At 54.8% G+C, this 18,564-nt stretch overlaps 1 protein-coding gene across 1 annotated transcript in view; it reads right to left on the bottom strand.

The window, feature by feature from the left end:
- The window catches only part of LOC102445914 (zinc finger protein RFP-like), a 56,524-nt gene that overhangs the window by 14,696 nt on the left and 23,264 nt on the right, over positions 1–18,564 (bottom strand). The window contains exon 1 of the mRNA XM_089770847.1: positions 680–2,648. Coding sequence (XP_089626973.1) covers positions 680–1,096 — 417 coding nt within the window. The 5' untranslated portion in view covers positions 1,097–2,648. Of the gene's footprint in view, positions 1–679 lie in introns of the transcript that reaches the window.

Genomic DNA, 18,564 nt, shown 5'->3' with positions numbered 1-18,564 from the left:
GAGGAGCTCTCAGCAGGGTTGCCTATAAGCTGGTCACTTGTGCAGCCACCCAGGAGAGATTCCAGTGTTGCCCAGCTGATTAGCAGAGTGCCCAGTCTCCCACAGCTGGCAGCAGGTGTTTCTATGGGTGGTGCACAGCCATGCATGCCTTGGCGCACAGAACAAAATTTATTCCACACACTAATGGATAATTTTAGAAGGAACATTGGGTGTCAGCCCTGCCAGTGACATAGTAAGTTCTCCTCCCCAGGAAGGAACAATGAAGGGCAGGGTGAGGGTCATGGGATCCAACCTGGCCTGGGGTAGGTAAAACAGGCCCAGGCAAAGCCAGAGGGAGGAAGCCCCTGAAGCAGGCAGAGGAGACCTGGGATCTTGCTCAGGATGATAAGGCCAAACTCCAGACTCAAAGTCCTGAGAGTCTCTGCTGGGAGAGCAGGGATGTTACTGGCCACAAAAAATGCCACTGTGGGTCTTTTTGGGAAACTGAGGCAGGGCTAGCCCATGCCACGAGGGGCACTCAGGCGGCAGTGACCCTGCTGCGGTGCCCTATCACCAGGCCGTCCCTGCTTCCTTCAGTCCCACCCCTGATCCTATTGGCTAGATTCCCAGGGCGGGAGCTGCTCCCCAGAGCTCCCCCTCAGTCCCGCGAGGGCAGGGATCGCAGTCGGCATTTCCCTACCTGGAATTCTTCGGCAGCTTCCTCAGCAGGAATCACGGTGTGACCTCGGTGCCCCTTGGATCTGTCGCACACCACACAGATGGGGATTCCATCCTCTCTGCAGAAGAGTTTGAGAGGCTCCTGGTGTTTCTTACACAGACTCTCTGGGGCTGGTTTCATCCCTGCCTGCAACCGGAGTTCTCTGGCTGCGTCCACAATACTCCTCAGCTGCCTGTTCGGCCTGAGGTTCCCCTGGGGAAAGGTCCGTCTGCACTGGGGGCAGGAAACATCTGTGGTGAGTCTCCCCCGGTACTGGGTGATGCAGCCTCGGCAGAAGCTGTGATCACAGTCCAGAGACACTGGATCGTCGAAATAATCCAGGCAAATGGAACAGGTCATTTCATCCTCGAGCGTCTTTGCTGGATTCACAGCAGCCATGGCTTGTGGTGCAGAGACCAGAGAGTTTAGTTTCACTTCCTTCTGCTGGGAAATAGGTGGGTTGCACTTTGGATCAGTCCGTGCCGCCTGTCTGGGCGTGTTCTCCTGCTCTTTCCTTTTTTAGACTCTATGGCCCCTTTCCATGAAGCATGGTGGGTCCAAACTGACAGTCACTCCTCCAAAACATCTGCCAGGCCCTAAACTTGGAACTAGGCACTCAGGGTGCATTTACACTGCACCGTTATTTCGGAATAAGCTGTTCTTGGAAGATACATTCTGAAATAAGAGCATCCACTCTACAAGGAAGCCTCAAAATGAGTCTGAGGCAGGCTCCCCTAATGGGGATGCACTGCCTCGATGTAGAGCCCCAGGAAGCACTGGGAAGTAATGGCTCTGAATGGCCCGGGGGGTGGGGAAGGGGATCTATTTCGAAATAGCAGCAGTGGAGTCCACACGACCAGCATTTGGAAATAGATATTTCGGAAGCAGCATTAGTTATTGTGGAAGGAGGGTTATAGAAGCTGGAATGAGCCATCAGTTATTGCGACTTTATTTCCAAATAGTGGAATTGCTGCGTGGACACTCGCATTGTTATTTCAGAATAACGGGCCAGGGTCTCTTGTTACCCTAAGTGAGAAAGGGGTAACAAGAGACCGGGGGGTTCCCTGCCTGACATGGGGATGGGATGGAGCAGCCGGAGAATGCGGGCGACAGTCTCAGCTAATTGCCTATTCCTCTCTTGGCCATTAGGCTCTGTAAGCCCCAGGTCCCTCTGGTGCCCATGAATCCCACTGCTGGGGGTGTAGCTGATGCTGTTCTCAAGGGGTGAACACTTAGCACCGACGGTGGGACGCTCGCCTGTGCTGTGAGGTGTGGGGGTTCTGGTTCAATCCTGGGGCTGGCAGCCCAGAGACCAGCTGTCACCCTTGTGCTTGGCCCCAGTGGCAACGGGGTCTTTTCTGTGAAGTCTCCCCAGCTCTCATGGCAGCGGGAGGGGGGAGCTGGCGCTGGGCCCTGGTGCTGTGTGGGGATAACCAAACACTCCAGGTCTCACGGCTCTCAGGCCACTCACCCAGCCTCGCTGCGGGGGGATCTGGGGACAGACAGAGCGGGCCTGGGGGAGTCTGGGGAGCAGCCCCCTTGGACGAGCCCTGGAATCCAGCTGTGGGGAGAAAAAGCAGCACAGAGGTGGACCGACCCTCTTGCCACCGGGTTCTCCCTGCCCCTCCTCTTCCCACCATCCGCAGCCGCAGCTCCTGTCGGCCACCAGCACAGCCCAGGCAGGGAGGCAGGAAAGGGGCCAAGTAGTGAGTCAGGCTGAAGGAGGCAGGCAGGGCCGTCCTTAAGCTTTATGGTGCCCTAGGCAGGGTTTATTAAACTGGTGCCCCTCTGCCTGACTTGCTCTTCCACCCCCACTCCCTCCCTTTCCCAGAGACCCCAGCAGCCAATGTTGAGGCTCTCTCTAGCGCGTTCGGCTCTCTCTAGGACCCAGCCCTGCTGTTACATGCGCCACTGTTTCCTGTCACATTTCATTAGGGTGTGCACCCAAATAATTTTTTTAAATGTACTCTTGGCCCCCCCCCCCCAATAGCCACAATCCTGACCCCCCATTAGCCAGGCCTCTGGAGGCAACACTCTCAGGGCAAGATGGACACATGACCAAAAGTAAAGGGTGTCATGTGACCCCCCCTCTCAGGACTCCTCCTACCAATAGGGATTAGTCTGGTCCCCACCAAACCCCTCTCATGCAACTATCCTGCAATTGCATTAACCCAACGTGTGTGACATTAACTCGGGGGCAGAGAGGCTGGGGGAAGTGTCCCCTCTATGAGTTTCCTCCCATGAGCAGAATGAATTTTGTGTTGTGCACCAGTACTGACTTCATGTGGCTTGTTTGAATGTGCCACCCACGTTAATAAATATGGGTATGTCTACACTAGCCACCCTAGTTCGAACTAGAGTGGCTAATGTAGGCATTCGAACTTGCAAATGAAGCCCGGGATTTAAATATCCCAGGCTCCATTTGCATGTTCCTGGGCGCCACCATTTTTAAATGCCCTGTAGTCTGGACTACCTGCCCACGGCTACATGCGACACGGACTAGGTAGTTCGAATTAAAGCTCCTAATTCAAACTACTGTTATTCTTCCTGCTTTCCCTTCCCCCGGCCCGGTACCTTCGGTCTGGCAGGGTCTTCTAGCCGGGCCGTCCCGGAAGAGTGGTGCCCCAGAAAAAGTGGTGCCCTACGCAACTGCGTACTCTGCGTATGCCTAAGGATGGCCCTGGGGCAGGCAAAGCTCCTCTTGCCTTGCAGGGGCCCTGGCAACAGCTTCTCTCTCGTGCGCCGCTGCTGAGGAAACTGCCTTGAGAGAGACGCACAGGCCCTGGGGCCAGGGGCAGCCGCTGAAGTGGCGGAGTTGGGAGAGCGCGAGGCTGGAGGTCAAAAGGCCCCTGGTCCAGTCCTGGGCTTGGGCAGACGCCTCTGTCTCTGGGGCTGAGCTCTTGGGTGGCTCCGCCATGGAGAGCGCAGCTGGGCCTCCTGGAAGGGCCTTGTCTGCCCTGCTGCCCGCCTAGGGGCCAGCCCCTGTCTGCCTAGGTCCCAGCCCTGCCTCTCTGCCCCTGTCTGCCTAGGTCCCAGCCTTGCCTCTCTGCCCCTGTCTGCCTAGGTCCCAGCCCTGCCTCTCTGCCCCTGTCTGCCTAGGTCCCAGCCCTGCCTCTCTGCCCCTGTCTGCCTAGGTCCCAGCCTTGCCTCTCTGCCCCTGTCTGCCTAGGTCCCAGCCCTGCCTCTCTGCCCCATCTGCCTAGGTCCCAGCTCTTCCTCTCTGCCCCTGTCTGCCTAGGTCCCAGCTCTTCCTCTCTGCCCCTGTCTGCCTAGGTGCCAGCCCTGCCTCTCTGCCTCTGTCTGCCTAGGTCCCAGCCCTGCCTCTCTGCCTCTGTCTGCCTAGGTCCCAGCCCTGCCTCTCTGCCTCTGTCTGCCTAGGTCCCAGCCCTGCCTCTCTGCTCGTGCTCTCCCTCAGCTAGGGCAGGGAAGAGAGTCTCCCCTTCGAACTGCAATTAAACCAGCCCCCTAGGGAATCACTTGGCTCAGTTCCCGTGACAGCCCTGCCCTCTGCCCACAGAGCTGTCGAAGGGGCTGCACCTTTGTCCAGGTTGGCCACCTGCAAGTGCCACTCAAGTGGGTGGCATCCCAGGGGAGGGATAGAAAACCGAGTCATCCTGAAGCACCTTGGAGACTAACAAATACACGTCTGTATCATGCACCACACACTGCCTCAGCTGAGCCGAGCGATGGAGTGTTCTCTCCCCTGCTCAGCTCATAGGGGGCTTCCATAGTTTAGTTCTCCCACTTCGTAATGGACCCCTCTCCTCCAGGCTGTATGAAACTGAGTTCTGCATATTTGTATCCATCAGTCAAAGAGACTTTGGACAAAATTCCTCATGTGACTCTCAATGTTAACATCACTCTCTGAGGGGGGAGTCTGTCTTATCTGGGTGTCTGTATCACTCCTGGGTGTGAAGTTAGAAATACGGGGCAGGGACAGGTTTGTGGGTTTAAAGGTGCCAATGAAAGATGTCAGGGGTGTTTCCCGCAATGTCTCAGCGCTCACCTGGGAACGGCCCCTTTGTCCTTTCAGTCTTAGCAGTGGTTGGTCTTAGGGAGACACGTGACCCCTCCCTCCCCACTGGTAGGGTCTGACCAGGTCATTTTCTGTGGAGGGGTTAATGCAGACACAGCCCCCCCCCCCCCAATGAAGAATCCAAAGAGCAAACCCGGCTCCTAGAGCACAGGGGGAGTTGGGTGGCTCGTTGCTGGGCCGTGGGGTTCAGCACCAAACCAGCTCCCACTTGTAGGGCCTGGAATTGTGGTGGAATCTGGGGACCTTGCGCCTGGGCACCGGCCAACAGAGAGTCTGGCCGGCCACGCAGAGACCCCGCTGGGCTGCCTGGGCCTAGGCCATGACGCGGCTCCCCAGCACCTGTGTTGCTTACAGGGGAGTAAAGTGCAGGGATGGGAGAGATGGGGTCTCCTGTCTCCTCCCCCGCCCTGAGGCAACAGGGCTTCCCCCTCCCCTTTGAGCTTGTGTGGAGGCGAGCGACAGGGCCTGGCTGCAAAGTTTGTGCTGGGGCTTGAGGGTTAAAGCTGAGATGTCTGCTCAGTGGCAGCCCCTGCAGGCCCTTCCGTAGCTCGGCCGGCAGAGCAAGGGCTGTAGCGGGCGCTCAGCTAGTGACCTCAGGGGCTGGTTGGACTCTGGCTCCAAGGGGAGCTGCAGCCAGGAGGACTGGACCAGTGGGTACCTGGACATGCCACACCCCTCACCACCTGGCCCCAACACTGCTCTAGCTGAGACCTGCCATGTCCCGGTCACCCCTTCCCCATCTGGAAACCCGCGCTCAGACCTGCAGTGTTATACGTCCTCCCATTCCCTGCTCTTATGCTGTGCAAAAAAAAAAAAAAAAGACCAAGTAGTTAGCCATGGGGAAAAAATATCCCCACTTTGCGTTTCGCTCCACATCTCCATGTTTCAGGACTCTTCTTAGTGGGAACACACAATTTTGAAGTTATAAAATCAGGCGTTAGTAAGTCAAATTTAGTGATGTTGAGATCATTTCCTAGTGTAGACACGGTCTCTGGGTGCACTGGCTCCTCAGTCGCTCCACTCTGGGTAAACCACCGTGGCAATAGGCGTAGAGCTTGTTGCGCTCTGGCCCCAGTGCTGGTGGCAGTGTGGACACCGTGGGATAGCACCGCTCATGACGGGCCTCTGGCGCCCTTCCCCCCAGGGACTTGCGAGGGGTGTGGTTTTCCATTTTTTCATACTGTGGTGTTAGAACAGCCCTTTCACTGAACCTGAACATGTGTCTCGTCGTGAGTCTGATTTTGTCCTATTCCTACAAAATCCACTTTCAAACAAAAAAGGCAGGTCAGGGCAAACATTGCTAGTAATTCCATCAATGGAGAAAATTACAGTGAATGAGAAACGGTGGGTGTACTTGGGAGAAATATGCTTGGGTTTTTATTACTCACGTCTTTTCTTCCAACATGTCAGAGGTAAAAAATTTTCGTGCCCTGAGGGGAGTTATTAAGTAACAGGGACAACAGAGAAAGATGTTCCTCCTACTGCTGGATTTGCAGAAGTTTGTAACTTACTTCACAAAACAGAAATCCACTCTATATTTTAGGGTATGTCTACACTACAGCACTAATTCGAACTAACTTAATTCGAATTAGTTAATTCGAACTAAGCTAATTCGAACTAGTGCATCTAGTCCTAAAAACTAGTTGGAATTAGCGTTTTGCTAGTTCGAACTAGCATGTCCACATTGAGTGGACCCTGAACTGAGGTTAAGGATGGCCGGAAGCAGTGCTGGCAGGGCATCAGATTAGGACTTAGAGCGTGGAGCTGCTGTCTCAGGCTAGCCGAGGGCTGTGCTTAAAGGGACCCGACCCCCACCCCGGACAGACAGTTCTCAGGGGTTCCCTGCTCGCTTGTCTAACTCGATGAGGGACAGCAAAGCAGTCCTGGCTTGGAGTGCCCTGAGTGCCCGCACTCGGCACATCACAGCACTCGGCCATTAGCCCGGCTGCACTTGCCGCAGGCTGCCATCCGGGGGGGGGGTCAATCGGGGGGCTGCAGGAGAGCTTCCACCCTGAGGAGCCTGCAGAGCCACACCAGTCCTCCCCATCGGGGGCTCATCCCTGGCCTCTGTTTGTGGAAGGCTGGAGATGGATGGCACGAAACAAATGGCTTGGTCATTGTCTTCGGTCCATCCCCTCCAGGGTATCTAGTGTTGGCCGCTGTCGGCAGACAGGCTACTGGGCTAGATGGACCTTTGGTCTGACCCAGTACGGCCATTCTATGCTCAGGGCTCAGGGTCGGGGGTCTCAATGGACCACCTTGATTTTCATGCAAACCTGCTCCTGGGTGGCCAGGCTGGCAGCTCTCCTGCCCTAGACAGCCACTTTCCTGTGCCTAGTGCGGAGGTCGTGGGTGAGGTCCATGATGTCCGCACTAGACTAGGCGGGCGCCCGCCTCTTGCGGACCTGGGCAGGCTTCTGGGAGCCGCCAACCTGGTCCCGGGAAGAGGCGGAGGGCTGGGTGGCAGCGGGTGGCTGGCTCGAGCCGTGCCAGGTGCAGGGTCTGCTGGCTGGGTGCTGGCAGGCTTGCACCTGGCACAGGCACCGTAGCCAGCCCGTGCCCCTTTAAGGGATCCGGGGCCTGAAGAGGGGCAGAAGAGTTTCCCTGGTGGTGCCCAGAGTGGCCACCAGGGTAAGCTGGGGAGGGCTAGCCTCCCACTAGTTCGAATTAAGTGGCTACACAGCCCTTAATTCGAACTAGGCGTTAGTCCTCGTGGAATGAGGTTTACCTAGTTCGAATTAAGCGCTCCACTAGAATTAAGTTCGAACTAGCGGTTTGCATGTGTAGCGCCTATCAAAGTTAATTCGAACTAACGTCTGTTAGTTCGAATTAACTTTGTAGTGTAGATATATAGCCTTAGAGAGTTTTCATGTCTGTCCGTCTGTCTGTGTGTGAGTCTGTTTGTTAAAGAACTCGTCCTAATGGTAAGAGCAGGCCCACCAAATGCGACATGAGCCTTTCTCTGATCCTACCTTAGAGCAAGGTCAGAGTTTGGTTGTGCCAGGACAATGGGACATATGTGGAATGTGACTGTTTCTCATCAGATGTAAAGGGATGGGTGTGATGGCAGGGACAGTTCTACCCCAGAAAGAATACGGGGGAGGGGTGGGGGAGGAGTCAGCAAATATCCCAGCTCTGGTTCAGAAAAGGGCAACAAAAATGATGAGGGTTTGGAAAGGGTCCCATATAGAGAGAGAGAGGAGAGAGACTGGGACTTTTCAGCTTAGAAAAGAGGAGATGAAGGGGCGATATGTTATAAATCAATAAGATCATGTCAGGTGTGGAAAAAGTGAATAAGGAGAAGTTATTAACTTGTTCCCATAACCTAAGAACTAGGAGTCACCAAATTAAATTAATAGGTAGCAGGTTTAAGACAAACCAAAGGACAGCGCACAGTCAACCTGAGGAACTCCTTGCCAGAGGATGTTGTGAAAACCAGGAATTTAAGGGCATGTCTTTACTGCAACTTTATTTTGAAATAACTTAGTCCAATTCTAGACAGCAGATAGTTATTTCAAAATTGTTTCAAGATACTGTCTAGCTGGAGGACATTGTATGAGGAATAAGGGAAGTTGTAGGATGAGAGTTCTATTTCAAAATAAGATATGCAGTTGACGTAGCTCACTTATTTTGAGGTAAGCCCTGCTGTGGAGATGCACCCTAACAGGGTTAAAAAAAGAGCTGGATAAATTCATGGAGGTTAGGTCCGTCAGTACTTATTAGCCAGGATGGGCAGGGATGGGGACTCTATTTGACAGGGGCTGGGAATGGGTAACAGGGGAGGGATCCCTTAATGATTCCTTGTTCTGTTCACTCCTTCTGGGGCATCTGGCATTGGCCACTGTCAGCAGACAGGACACTGGGTTGGATGGACCTTTGGTCTGACTCTATATGTCTGATCTTATGTTCCTATTTCCTTGAAGAGCCCCCACCCTGCTGCACCCCAGCGTGTCTGCACTAACGCATACGTAGCAGCTCAGGTGTCCCAGGGTATGTCTACACTACAGTACTAATTCGAACTAACTTAGTTCGAATTAGTCAATTCGAACTAAGCTAATTCGAACTAACGCATCCAGACTAAAAAACTAGTTCGAACGTCCGTTAGTTCGAATTAACTTTGTAGTGTAGACATACCCCTAGGTACCTGAATCCAGCCATGAGTTCACAGAAAATCTGAGTAGTTCAGTAGAATAATCTGAACGGCAAACACCCCTCCCCGCACAAAAAATACCCAACAGAGCAGTGTTTCTTAAACTTTTTAACACCAAGGAACATCAAACAATATTTTTTTTCAGGAACACCAAGGAAACTTTAAGGGTGGCCATTGTGAATTCTGATGTTCTCTGTGGCACACCTCCAACTGCCTCGCGGCACTGCAGAACACGGTTTAAGAAACACTGCAATAGAGACAACAAAGCCCCACCCCTTTGTGGCAACAATCCATTTCCTAGAGGGGAGAACACACGAGAGAGCAACCGCACAGGACCAGATGGAAACATTTAATGAAAGCGAATGATTCACACACAGTTCCCGACACTCAAGTTACACAGGGGCTAGGCAGGGAGGGGGTCCCTGACCTCTGTGTGTCGGGGGCTGGGAATGGATGAGAGGGGAGGGATCACTGGATGTTCCCTGTTCTGTTCACCGTCTCTGGGGCATCTGGCACTGGCCACTGCAGAGAGATAGGAAACTGGGCAATATGAATCTTTGGTCTGTCCCAGCCTGGCCACTCTGATGTTCTGATGTTCTCTTGTGAGCGCCTCCCACTGGCTATTACCAGACGGCTCCCTGCCTGGCTTGTCCCATTACCAGACACTCACATCCCCCCTGTAACTCAGGCTTGGGGACTCACGGTGTCGTGCCAGAGATTTTATGGGCGGTTACAATTTACAGGCAGTGATGTTCAGCATAGCAATACCCCAGCCCCTATCTAGAACATATTCCTTGTCTCTAGGACTACAGTGGAGAGGAAAGTTCCCAGCAGGCAGCAGTTTCAGGAGCTGGGGGCCAGCTGCTTTCCTGATCCCAACTGACCCCCAGAGTCTCCAAGGCAGGCGGGGGCCTCGTGAGGGGCAGAGCTGTCACGCTGGTCACTGATCTGAACTCTCTTATGCTTTGTCTGGTGAATTCACAGAGCAATGTGGGGCAGGACGTGTGCAAAGAGAGATCAACTTGGTGTGAAGCTCTGGGAGACTGGGGGGGGGGTCTCATCACGTGGGACTTTGAAGGGTCAGCTCATGGCCTAGAGATCCTCCCCCCAAGAATGTGACCAGGGACCCCAAGATTGGGGCAGTGGCTGGGCTTGTGATTTGGTCCCATTGTTTGTCCTGATTTTACCCCTTCCCCTCTGGCTGTGCCAATGGACCCAGATCTCTGCAAATCGCCTCCTGCTGCTGCAGAGCCTCCAGCTTCTCCCCAACCCTGATGGGTTAATTCTGTGTCCTGCCACCCCCAGCTCCGCCTGTCCCTAGCCCAGATGTTAGTTCTACCCCTGCCCAGCCCCCACCTCTGCCCTGCAGGACTTGGCTGCTCCCTGGGGATGCAGTACATTTCTTGCACCTCGCACATCTGGATCTGTGAGGGAGGGGGAGCAGCTTCTGAGGCCAGAGATATGAGGAGCCAGGGGATGCATATAGGGGAGTCCTCCCAGGTCACAGAGGCTGGGATGTGGGAGGCTAAAGGGGCTGGTGTCAGGGAGACATATGGAGCTCAGTGTCTGTGTCCCCCACCCAGAACCAGGGTTGGACTCTCTCCCCAGGGAGGGAGCCCGGCGGGAAAGTGAAGATCGGGGCCTTGGTACCAGCATCAATAAATGTCACCTGCCCCCGGTCACAGTCCAGACAAACCCGGATCCTGCTGGGGGGTGCAGGGACAGGGGAGTGTGAGGGTCAGTGAGAGCCTGGAACTGGTCCCCCCACCGCCCTACAGCCCAGATCCCATCCTTCGGACACAGGCTGATCCATCCCTTTCTGCTCACTGACTCTCTAGCCACCCCCACAGCCCAGCATGGCCCATCCCTCACCTCCACCTCCCAGTAATGTTTCCCCAAAGTAAAGCTCTCACAGCCCAGCATGCAGGGCACAGAGACAAATTTCTCCAGGGTGTCGGGAGGTGGATGCCATGTATGTCCACATCTCACACGTTTCCCATCCTCTGACAGGACGAGTTCGGGATGCGCCCTGTCTGGATCCAGATGTTGGCTGGGGGGGGGGAGGAGAATCAGAGCGTGAGGGGCAGAGCTCGGCCCTGGGGGGGTTGATGGCGTCAGGGACAGAATCTGCCCCAACTGGGCAGTGACTCAGGGACTCTCCTGCCTCCAGGGGCGCCCCGCTCTGAGTGCGGAGCAGCCCTGAGATCTCGGCCCAGCCCAAGGGGCAGCTCACTCCATGGTGGGGAGGGGCCATGACAGAGCCCAGGCACCGTGTGGAGGGAATCAGGGCTGGCTTTAAGAAGCACAGGGCCTGATTTTGGGGGTTGGGCCCCACATACACCATGCATCTGGGGTCCTACCCATGCGCCGCGAACCCAGGAGCGGGGCCCGCTTAGGTGCAGGGCCCCATTCCAGGGAATTGGCCGAATCAGCCTAAAGCCTCTTCCCCCTCCCAGAGCTGAGAGCCACATGGAGGGAGCAGCCTGAAATTTTAGTGATCTGGGGCTGCAGCAGGCAGGGATCCCAGCCTGCCTTGGGGGTGCTGCAGGGCCACTGGCTGGGAGCTATGTAGGTAAGTGCCTCCAGTCAGAGCCTGCCTCTAGCACCCCAACCCCTTCTGCATCCCAACTCAATTCCCTAGGTCACCATCCAAACCGAATGTACCCCCTGCCCCAGGTCACAGCTCCCTCCCAGACCCTGTACCCCGTCCTACATCCCTTCCCCAGGCCAGAATCTTCTCCTGCACCAAGACCCTCTCCCTGACCATACACCCCAATACCCTGGTCCAGGTCACCACCCAAACCCTCTGCACTCTGCACTCCTCTTTTCCCCTTCTCTCAGATCACAGCTCCCTCCAAAAACCAGTACCCTCCCCCCCTACATTTCTCTCCCAGGCCAGAATCCTCTCCTATATCCAGACCCCCTCCCTTACCCTACACCCCACCCCCCGACCCAGATCACCACCCCAAACTCCATCTCAGACCCCACTGCATCTCCTGCACTACAGTCTCTTACCCTGTGCAGCCTTCTGCACCCAACCTCCAACCTAGACCTTGCATCCCCGCCACAGCAAAGTGCAGCCAATTTCCAAAGTCTTGGAGTGGCCCCCACCAAAAATTATTGTCCCCCTCCCTCCACCTCTGACTGATGCTGATTGGCTCGGTTTGGGCCTGGTGGGCTGTGTGCTGGACATAAGGGAAATGTTTCTTTCAGTGATGTTGCTCTTAAAGTGCCACGTTCCTGTTTTGGTCTGAAGGACACAGATGTGTCGCCCACACAAGGTGCTTGCAGACAGACACCCAAAGTGACCTGCCCAGGCCAGGGAGCGACGTCCAGAACCCCCTGTGGAGAAGTGACCCCTGCACATCAGCCTGTGCTGAGCAGTAATGAATCAGAAAAGAGAGTAACTGAAACATTGCTTGGACAGCACAAGTCCTGACAATTAGACTGACTGTTTCTGTCTGTGCAGCGTGCAGGAGCAGCCCTAGACGAGCTGCCAGTAACTGGCACCCTAGGCGAAATGCACGATTGGCGTGCGATCAGCAGCCCCGCCTCCAAAGCTCTCAACAACCATTCATCTTGGCGCCCTAGGCTACTGCCTAGTTTGCCTGTATTGACGGGCCACCACCGGCAGTTTGTGAATCATACAAGCCCCTTACTGCTCCTAAAACAAAGGTGATTGGAACAAGACCATTCCAGGTATAATCTGCATGTGTGTAACAGGTCAGATACCATAAAGGGTGGTCCTAGCATCACAGGAGAGATTATTCATGCCTTGGCATTCCCCAGGAGAAGGGAACTAAGCGTGTTTCTTTCTCTCTGTCATTTCTCGCTCTCACAATCACTGTAATTGCAAAGGCTGCTTCTGAACAAATAAGGCTTTGAATTAATCGACTCGAGTGTCTTGAAACCCAAGTCTGTGCCATTCAGCCCCCAATTACATAGAAGCATCATCTAATCATGAACCAATTGATCAGCACCATTCTCCTTCCCGGGTCCCCCCAAAGGTACCTTTGAACTCCCTCAGACTCTCCGACAGCGCAAAAACTTTCCGGGAGAAACCACAGACTCGCTCTACCAGTTCAGGAGCCATCTCGTCTGGCTGCTGAGCCTGCCCCTTCTCACACCGGGGCTGTGTCTACATTGGCACCCCTTTCCGGAAAAGAGATGCTAATGAGACACTTCAGAATTGCAAATCCGCTTTTTTCCGGCTCGGGGTTATGCCGGAGTAAAGTGCCAGTCTAGACGCGATTTTCTGGAAAATTAACCCTTTTCCGGAAGATCTCTTATTCCTACTTTCAAGTCTAAAGAGATAAATCCCAAAGAGAAACCTGCATGTCTGCACTCAGGAGAGGTGGGTGGGGACGAGACTGGGCACAGGCTGGTTGGCCCTGTCAAGGGAGGAGCTCTCAGCAGGGTCCCTGTCAGCCGGGCACTTGAGCAGCCACCCAGGAGAGATTCCAGTGCTGCCCAGCTGATTAGCAGAGTGCCCAGTCTCCCACAGCTGGCAGCAGGTGTTTCTATGGGTGGTACTCAGCCATGCATGCCTTGGCACACAGAACAAAATTTATTCCACACACTAATGGATAATTTTAGAAGGAACATTGGGTGTCAGCCCTGCCAGTGACATAGTCAGTTCTCCTCCCTAGGAAGGGACAATGAAGGGCAGGATGAGGGGCCCTGGGATCCAACACGGCTTGGAGTAGGTAAAACAGGGGCCCATGGAAAGCCAGAGGGAGGAGGCCCCTGGAGCAGGCAGAGGAGACACTGGATCTTGGTCAGGATGATAAGGTCAAACTCCAGACTCAAACTCCTGAGAGTCCCTGCTGGGAGAGCAGGGCTGTTACTGGTCACAAAAAATGTAATTGTGAGTCTATTTTGGGAAACTGAGGCAGGGCTACCCCATGCCATGAGGGGGACTCGAGTGGCAATGACCCTGCTGCGGTGCCCTATCACCAGGCCGTCCCTGCTTCCTGCAGTCCCACCTCTGACCGTATCGGCTAGATTCCCAGGGCGGGAGCTGCTCCCCAGTGCTCCCCCTCAGTCCCGCGAGGGCAGGGATCGCAGTCGGCATTTCCCTACCTGGAATTCTTCGGCAGCTTCCTCGGCAGGAATCACGGTGTGAGCTCGGTGCCCCTTGGATCTGTCACACACCACACAGATGGGGATTCCATCCTCTCTGCAGAAGAGTTTGAGAGGCTCCTGGTGTTTCTCACACAGTCTCTCTGGGGCTGGTTTCCTCCCTGCCTGCAACCTGAGTGCTCCGGCTGCGTCCACAATACTCCTCAGCAGCCTGTTCGGCCTGAGGTTCCCCTGGGGAAAGGTCCGTCTGCACTGGGGGCAGGAGACATTTGCAGGGAGTCTCCCCCAGGACTGGATGATGCAGTCTCGGCAGTAGCTGTGATCACAGTCGAGAGCCACCGGATCGTTGAAATACTCCAGGCAAATGGAACAGGTCACTTCATCCTGGAGCTTCTGTCCTGTAGTCGCAGCAGCCATGGCTTCTTGTGCAGAGACCAGAGAGTTTAGTGTAACTTCTTTCTTCTGGGAAATAGGCGGGTTGCACTTTGTATCGGTCAGTGCTGCCTTTCTGGGCGTGTTCTGCTCTTTCTTTTTTCAGACTCTATGGTGCTTTTTCATGAAGTGTGATGAGTCCAGACTGACAGTAACTCCTCCGAAACATCTGCCAGGCCCCAAACTTGCCCCACAGACAGAACCCCCACCTCTGTCACCCCTCCCCCACGTCCGTGACTAACTGCCACTCTGTGCCCCACAGACAGAGCCTCCTCTGCCAGACCCTCCCCATGAGAGCTGGGGAATTCCTGGTACTTAACCCCCCAGCGAAGTCTCCCCCGACATTCCCAAGAGGAGCGGGCAGGGAGAAATCTCTGCTGTCCTGCTCACAGGCATGGAAACCTCAGCCCTGTTCCCCCCCCCCCCAGTGGGAACCCTGAAATCATCTCTCCCTCCCTTCTCAATGTTCAATCACTTTTTTCCCCCAGCCTGAGTTTCTGTCTCCCCTCCTCTGCCAGGCTGTTCGCTGCCTCTTTTGTCATTGCAAAATATACTGTGAAGTAGAGACTTTTTGTGGGTTTTTCATGCCTCCAGCCAGTTTGGGGGCCTCTGGATGCCCCTGTCCCTGCCCGTCCTAATGCAGGATGATTTAGCTCATCCTAATATGTTATGGTGTAGACCTCTGTACCCCACCTACACCTCTGAGGCCTTTGTAGATGCTCCCCGCTCATGGTGCCCAGCCTTGGGCTTTTAGTGTGGAGTCTTGCCATGTCCATTGCGTTATTTACCCCATTACTCAACTAATATCAGACTTCACTAGTTTCATTCTCCCACTTGGCTTTGGAGACAAGATGACAGTGCTATGGACCCCGGCTTTGCTTTCAGGGTGCTTCTCCCTAAATACAGCATGGATTGTCACCGCCCTGCTGTGTGTACAGCTACCAGCCCTGGCTCACTCAACTATGAATGTCATGAACAAATTGTGGGCTAACCTGAAATGGAACTGTAGGGGTAAACTGAGGCAGTCCAGGGGCTCTTGCTAAGAATTCCCATTCAAATCCTAAAGTTGAGGCCAGGCCTGGGAACACAGCATAAGCCTTTCACTTGACCCTGGTTTCCCTAGCAACCACATACCAGACAAACTGCGCGGGAGTTATTTTCACTGTCTGCTTTATTCCTAGAAAATAAGCTTGAATCCCAAGGACCATGCCAATGCAAGGCAGTATCACCTAGACGCATCATATTTCCGGCCGACAAAGTGCCATCAACATGCCTTCGTTTATGTTGGCTTATTTAGTTTGTTAGGAATAATTATTTGTATTATTGATAAGATGTTTAATTGGCAATGGGCAGAGATACTCTGTAAGTTTCGGGTGTGTCTCATTCACAGCATTTGTGGTTGGAGACGTGAATATTGAAACGGGAGAAATTGCCTTTGTAGTGAGTTAACCAGCTAAGAACTTTATTCAAGCCTAAGTGGATAGTTTCTGATTAGCTGACATAGTTAGTCCTCAGACTTGATTGGCGCACATCTGATTTTTTTGAACATATTGTCAGAGCTTATGTGATAAATTGAAAACATAATGGTCGGGGTTTAAGAAAACTGGGAGAGATGAAAGAACCGTGTGTTGACCTGAGAATGACTGATTCTTGTAACACCAGTGTTGTCCAGATTAGCGATGAACACCTCTGAGGAATGGGCAATATCTGGCCAGATTCATTTTCAATGTGAAAACAATCAAGTAGTTAATTGAGTCATAGTTTCCTGGGACAGGACTTACTTTAATATTACTGCCATATGTAAACACCGAACGGAGATTTTGTATGAATACATTTTGATTCTGTTGTGTTTATAATCAGGGGTGGGACCCAAATATTCTTTATGCTCAGGGCCCCTGTGTCTATGACTCTATTTCTGGGGGTGGGAGGGCTGGAAGAGTGTAAATCAGGGGTCTCTAACCGTTTTAACCACTCGATCACTTTTTTGATTAAAGTGAAATGTAAGATCGACCTCAAACCCAAATCCCCTTGCCTCACTTCCTTCCCGCCTCTTCTTTGAGGCTCCACCCCTTCTTCAAGCCTCCCCCTGCTCACTCCAACCCCCTTCCTCCCCCATCCTCACTCACTTGCACCAGGCTGGGGTAGAGGTTCAGGCTCTGGACTTGGGCCAAAGGATTCAGAGTGTGGGAGGGGCTCCGGGATTAGCCCTGGGCAGGCGATTAGTGTCCAAGAGGGGTTCAGGGTGCAAGCTCTAGGAAGGAGTTTGGGTCCGGGGGAACTCACGTCTGGGGCAGGAGGTTGGGAGCGTGACTGGGACAGGGGTTCAAGAAGCGGGCTCTGGCTGGGCAGCATTTAACTAATATGGCTTCCGGATGGTGAAGCAGTGGGGTTAAGGGAAGCGTATTCCTGCCATGCCCCTGCACCACTCCTGAAAGCAGCTGAGCAGTAGCTCCAGGGTGCCATGTGCTGCCTCTCATCTACAGGCACTGAGTTGGCAGCATCTACTGGCCATGGTTCCCCATCACTGATCAATGGGAGCTGCAGGAGCAGTGTCTATAGGCAAGGACAGCATGTGGAGACCCCCTCATCTGCCTCTCTGAGGCCACAGGGACATGCCGGCCATGTCCAGGAGCAGCAATTCCCACAGGGATACTTACTCCAGCCACGACAGGTTTGGCATTTTAGAACTCACCACGCAACCAATGCCATGTGAGCGTAAGAGGGAAAAGAAAATTATGAAAAGCACAGTCCAGTCAAAAGCCCATAAAACCCCACCTTGCCAGGAGTAACAGAAGTAACAAAAACCCAGGTATTTGCTGGGTGGGGAGATGAGAGTGAGGGATACTGTGTGCTTGTGGGAATGACAGAGATTTGCCAAGCTTCCTCCATCCCCTCCCCCCATTAGACAGGATACAGGAGTGGGGGGGGGGGGGAGGAGGGACAGCCTGACATCAGCACCCTTCTCCCCCCGGCCAGAGGCGAGCGGGGCACAGGCTGACCCAGCTCGGCCTGCAGGGGAGCCCGGCAGAGGAACAGCCCGTCCGTGTTGCGCATCGTACGGGGCTCAGGCCGCTGGCAGCCCAGGAACCGCCCCGCGGGCCATGGAGGCTCGGAGAGTCAGGACTGGGGGGGCCTTTGGCTCACAAGTTCCTCTGGGAACCGGCCCCGCCACTTGCCCAAGCCCGCCTGAGGCTCCTGCCCCCAGACGCTGGGCGGGCGGGCGAAGGCCATGGGACATCTGGGGCCCCGCCAATCACCGCTCGGCCTCCCAAGGCTCCGGCCAATGGGAAGCAAGGGACACGCCCCTCTGTCCCCGCCTGGCCACTTAGCAGTCGTCTCCGCGGCCAGCGCACACTGCTCGGGGAGCCCGGGCAGGGGCTGTAGGTGCAGGGCTGTACGCTGTGTGGGGCACAAGGGGACCGGGCCCTGCGCTACATCACCAGGGGGACCCCATGACCAAGGAGACCGGTGTCAGGAACTACGTCATTGGGGGACCCCCCCCCCGTTACCAAGGAGACGGGGCTGTGGCGCTACATCACTGCGGGGACCCCATTGTATCTATATCACTAGGGGGATCCGTTACCAAGGAGACCAGGGTCCCGTATCTACATCACAGCAGGGGGACCCCCCTTCCCAGGGAGTCCTGGGTTCTAGAGCCTTGGTACCAGGGAGGATGAAGTTCTAGAACCTCCCTACTCCAGTTCCCCTCCCCAATGCTGGCGGGGGGGGGGTCAACCGTGCTATACCAGGCCATGTCCAGAGCTCTGGCATCTCCCTGCCCCTATTGCAGTCATTGGGGTAACGGGGGGAAGTGGGGAGCAACCCTCTCTTGTGCCAGTGAGTCCAGGAAGTGTTGTTCAGCCTGAGACCTCCCTGACCCTGCAAGTTTCCGAGTGGCACAGGGGGGAGGAAAGGGGCCGCCCAGGGCCTCCCTTTGTCCCAGGGAGCTGCAGTAACACGGATTCTCTGTCCGGCAGCATCCTGGTCTCAGGCACTGCGGCTGGGAACAGGGGCACTTGGACCGGGGCAGATGGCTCCACTCGGAGGCATGTGACGCGGGGCTCAGACGGGTCTGCCAGAGAGACACCGCTGCCATCTAAACAGGGCGACCCCTGAGCTTGCGTCACTGGGACGCTGAGGGCCCAGCCCTGGACCTCGGCAGGCTGG

This window comes from Pelodiscus sinensis, chromosome 19 (assembly GCF_052426305.1).
Source record: "Pelodiscus sinensis isolate ZL-2025 chromosome 19, ASM5242630v1, whole genome shotgun sequence".
NCBI lineage: Eukaryota > Metazoa > Chordata > Testudines > Trionychidae > Pelodiscus > Pelodiscus sinensis.
This window is presented reverse-complemented; position numbering and strand designations above follow the sequence as displayed.